The following is a 4,835-nucleotide window of genomic DNA, read 5'->3' as shown; positions in this document are numbered from 1 at the left end:
GAGCCACCGAGCCCGACCCTGATGTGCTTTTAAAAGTAAGTGGTAGTTTATTGGCAATGGTGTCTATAGAGGTTGGCTCTTTAGATCATTTGTGTCTTGTACATCAAAAAGTGTGTGTTTTTTTGTTTTGTTTTGTTTTGGTTTTTTTTTTTTGAGTCGGAGTCTCACTCTGTTGCCCAGGCTGGAATGCAGTGACACACTCACAGCCACTGCACCCTTGACCTGCTGGACTCAGACGATCCTTCTGCCTCAGCCTTCCCTGTAGCTGGAACTACAGGAGCACGCCACCACACCTGGCTAATTTTTAAAATTTTTATTGTGGAGACAAGGTATCCCCAAGTTCCCAGGCTGGTCTCAAACCCCCGAGCTCAGGCAATCTTCTTGCCTCTGCCTCCCAAAGTGCTGGGATTACAGGTGTGAGCCACTGCGCCTGGCTTATTTATTTGCTTATGGACATATCCTACTTATTATCCATTATTGTCTGTCTTTGCCTCTAGGGAGTCTAACTATATAACAGGTGCTTAAATATTTGTTGAACCCTTGTTTCCTCATAAGTCAGATGAAATGAAATGTTTGCCAGCCTAGCATGGTGGTGCACCCCTGTAATTTCCAGCACTTTAGGAGACTGAGACAAGAAGATTGCCTGATCCCAGGGGTTCAAGACCAGGCTGGGCAACTTGGTGAGACCTCATCTCTATAATAAATTTAAAAATTAGTCAGGTGATGATGCATGCCTGTGGTTCCACCTGCTTGGAAGGCTGAAGTGGAATGATCATCTGAGCTCAGCAGGTCGAATCTGCAGTTGGCTGTGAGCATGCCACTTCACTCCAGCCTGGGCAACAGAGTGAGAATCCGACTCAAAAAAGAAAAGAAAAGAAAATGCTTGCCTTCACAAAGTAATTGAGGGGATAAGTTACACTGATTTTCTTTAAAAACTAGCTGGTAGTTGTCAAACCGATGCAATGGAATTAAATAGGGAAAATATAATGAAAGGAGCATAACAGGTGCTTAGTAAATATTTGGTGAATGGGTTGATATGATGGGAAACAAAAATAATGAAAGAGGATAAATAAAGTCCTCGGCCTTTTTGAGAAATTAGGTAAATGTCTATTTGGGGTGAGCAACTGAGTTAATTTTGCAGTCCTTTGCAATCTGTTATCCTTTGTAACTTGATGCCAAGAAAAATGAATGTTACCTGGTAAAATTAGGTACAGCGTTATATGCATTTGATTTTGGTAAAAGTCCATATTCACCTCAAGACAAAGAACTACAAAGTGTCTGGGAGATTACTTTCAGACCCAACAGTTTAAACCCCTTATTTTATAGATTTTTCTAGTTTGGAAGATGTTACTATGATCACAGGACTTCATGTTTTCAGAGGGCAAACTGGAAAGCTGGTTAAAAGAGCTTGTATGAGGCCGGGTGTGGTGGCTCACACCTATAATCCCAGCACTTTGGGAGGCTGAGGTAAGAGGATTACCTGAGCCCACGGGTTCAAGACCAGCCTGGGCAACTTGGTGAGACCTCATCTCTACAGTAAATCAAAAACTTAGCCGGGTGTGGTGATGCATGCCTGTTGTTCCAGCTACTTGGAAGACTGAGGGGAAGGATCACCTGAGCCCAGTAGGTCAAGGCTGTGGTGGCCATGAGTGTGCCACTGCACTCCAGCCTGGGTGACAGAGTGAGACTCCAACTCAAAAAAAAAAGTGCTTGTATGAGAAAAACAATGGTTAGCAAACTCTTCTGGCTTAAAATAGTAACTGAAATCTTGTTAAGCTTCTCAGTTCTGCTAAGAATGACCTTAAACAGAAATTCAGAGCAACTATCTGTTATAGCATGCGTTTTATCAATTTTACTAATACTTTTTACAAATAATATTTCCAGTGATGGCTCATGAAACAATGGAGTATGATCTTCAGATGCAGTTAGATCATAATGCTGCACAACAACCAGCTCCTGTTGAAGTGGTCAGCAGCCAAGGGAGACCAGTCCTGTTCCAGCCTGTTTCTGTTGAAGTGATCAACAGCCAAGGGAGACCAGTCCTGTTCCAGCCTGTTTCTGTTGAAGTGGTCAGCAGCCAAGGGCGACCAGTTCTGCTCCAGCCTACTCCTGCTGAAGTGATCAGCAGCCAAAGAGAACCACCTTTCCTTCAGCCTGCTCCACAAGTGTCCATTGACCTGACAGAGGAAGTGGAGTACTTGGGAGAAGAAAATGTGGAGAACATCAATCCGAGAGCTTCAGAGCTGCATAGACAATCTGACACTAACCGCACCATCCAATCTTCATTGGAATCCGTGAACAACTTTGTCAGTGGGCTGCAGAGACTTCATGGCATGCTAGAATTCTTGAGACCTCCATCTTCAGGCCACAGTGTGGGGCCAGTGAGAACAGGGAGAAGGAGAGGCTCTGCTTCACGAAGGAGAAGAGCCGGAGGGTCTCAGAGGACAGGCAATGTCAGGTAAATACATGTATAAGTCATGTGATCAGTGGCATACTAGGAAGCTCTGGTCACACCCCCAGTACTGCCAAGGACTGACAGTGTGACTTCTGGCAAGTCAGTCACTTTTCTGAATAAAAGCACTTGCTTTACCTCACTAAGTAATTGAGAGGATAAGTTATACTGATGTGCTTTGAAAAGTAAGTGATAGTTATATTGACAGTGACCTTTATAGAGGTTGACTCTTAAGATCTTTTGTGTCTTACATACCAAAAGGTAGTTCTTAACTTGCAAGTCCACTCAACTCACCCAGGATTCATTGTTCACTGGCACGCCTCTTAGAGGCACAATTAAATGGGCATACTGGATTTAGAGAAGCCTTATGAAAAGTGGAGTGTGAATTAATTTATAGCTCATCTAAGTAGTTGGGAAACATTCTAGCCCTTCTCACCTGAGAATGTGTTATAGAGTTGAAAATCATTTTATTTCATAGTCTTTGATTTGAACTTGCCTCTTGAAGGGCAATATTTTGAAAGGAATCCTGTTTTCTGAGCAAAAGATCTCAACGGTAAGCTTGAAATATTCAGTAAGCCATACTGTAAACAGATGTACTGTTATCCAGGCTTTGTGGTTCCATTTATAAATAAGAGGCGGAATAGATCAAGCATAAATCTCAAGGGCACTAGGATTTTCAGAATGGTGAAAGAACATTGGCTTCAAGCCACCAGACACGATTGCCCCAACAAGATTTGGCCTGTCCTTTGAGCTTTGAAGCCAAGCATTTACTGCTCTGTAGCTATGAAAGTCCTGGATGGCATTTTTTACAATAGAGGTCTGTTTTGTTACATTGAAAATCTGTTGTTTAGTGTAGATACCTTCATAATTTATCTTAGCTATATCTTCTAGATAACGCTGCGGCTATTTTTCTTGACTTGGAATCTCACTCTGGTACCTAGGCTGGCGTGCAGTGGCATGCTTATGGTCACCATAGCCTCTACCTGCTGAGCTCCAGCAATCCTTCTGCTTCAGCCTTCCAAATAGTTGGAACCACAGGCATGTGCCACCACACCTGGCTAATTTTTTTTTTTTTTTGAGTTGGAGTCTCGGTCGCCCAGACTGGAGTGCAGTGGCCACTCCTGGCCACCGCAACCTCGACCTGCTGGGCTCCGCGATCCTTCCGCCTCAGCCTTCCGAGTAGCCGGAGTTACAGGTGCGCGCTACCACGCCCGGCTAATTTTTTGATTTATTGTAGAGATGAGGTCTCGCTTCCCAGGCGGGTCTCGAACCCGCGGGCTCAGTCAGTCCACTCACCTCAGCCTCCCAAAGGCGCGGGATTACAGGCTGAACCACCGAGCCCGGCTAATTTTTTTACTTATTGTAGAGATGAGGTCTCACTAAGTTGCCCAGGCCGGTCTCGAACTGCTGGACTCAGGTAATCCTCTCAATTCTGATTCCCAGGGTGCTAGGATTACAGGCATGGGCTACTGTGCCAGGCCTGCTGCAGCTTCTTTATCAGTACTTGCTGCTTCACCTTTTATGTTATCAAGATGACTTCTTTCCTTCAACATCGTGAACCAGCCTACTCTAGCTTCCAACTTTTCTTCTGCTGCTTCTTCACCTCTCTCTCGGCCTTCATAGAATTGAAGAGAGTTAGGGTCTTGCACTGGATTCAGTTTCGGCTTAAGGGAATGTTGTGGCTGATTTGATCTTATATCCAGACCACTGAATACTATCTCCATATTAGCAATAAGGCTTTCACTTTCTTATCAGTCATGTGTTCAGTGGAATAACAGTTTTAATTTCCTTCAAGAACTTATTCTTTGCATTTACAACCTGGCTAATTTTTTGGTATAAGAATCCTAGCTTTCCATCTGTTTCTGTTTTCTACATGTCTTTTTCACTAAGCTTAGTCATTTCTAGCTTTTGTTTTCCAGTGATAGATGTGTGACCTGAGGAGAGGGAGAAAGATGAGGGGAACAGCCATGGAGTCGAGCAGTCAGAACACATTCATTTATTGATCAAATTTGCCATTTTATATAGGTGCGTTTTTTTATGGCACCCCAAAACAATTACCATAGTAACATTATAGATCACTGATATCATATCACCATAATAAATGTAATAATCATGAAAATGTTTGAAATATTGCAAGAATTCCCAAATGCTACAGAGACTGAAAGTGAGTGCATGCTGTTGGGAAAATGGCATCAATAGATTTGTTTGGCACATGCAAAGCAAAGCGAAGTGCACTAAAGTGAGGTATGTCTGTATACTATTTAAATAAATTAGTATTAATCTGAATTAGATTGTTATTAATTAAGATGTTAATTGTAGGCCCGGCACGGTGGCTTACACCTATAATCCCAGCACTTTGGGAGGCCGAGGTGAGAGGATTGCC

General features: G+C 43.2%; 1 protein-coding gene across 1 annotated transcript in view; it reads left to right on the top strand.

The window, feature by feature from the left end:
* The first annotated feature begins 1,886 nt into the window (after positions 1 to 1,886).
* Positions 1,887 to 4,835, top strand: part of RFWD3 (ring finger and WD repeat domain 3) — a 46,886-nt gene continuing 43,937 nt past the window's right edge. The window contains exons 1-2 of the mRNA XM_008067728.2: positions 1,887 to 2,003; positions 2,052 to 2,458. Coding sequence (XP_008065919.1) covers positions 1,887 to 2,003; positions 2,052 to 2,458 — 524 coding nt within the window. The remainder of the gene's footprint in view (positions 2,004 to 2,051; positions 2,459 to 4,835) is intronic.

Source organism: Carlito syrichta, unplaced genomic scaffold (genome assembly GCF_000164805.1).
Source record: "Carlito syrichta isolate Samal-C Ts95f unplaced genomic scaffold, Tarsius_syrichta-2.0.1 Scaffold309739, whole genome shotgun sequence".
NCBI lineage: Eukaryota > Metazoa > Chordata > Mammalia > Primates > Tarsiidae > Carlito > Carlito syrichta.
The sequence above is the reverse complement of the archived record's forward strand: the minus strand, read 5'-3'. Positions and strand labels throughout refer to the sequence as shown.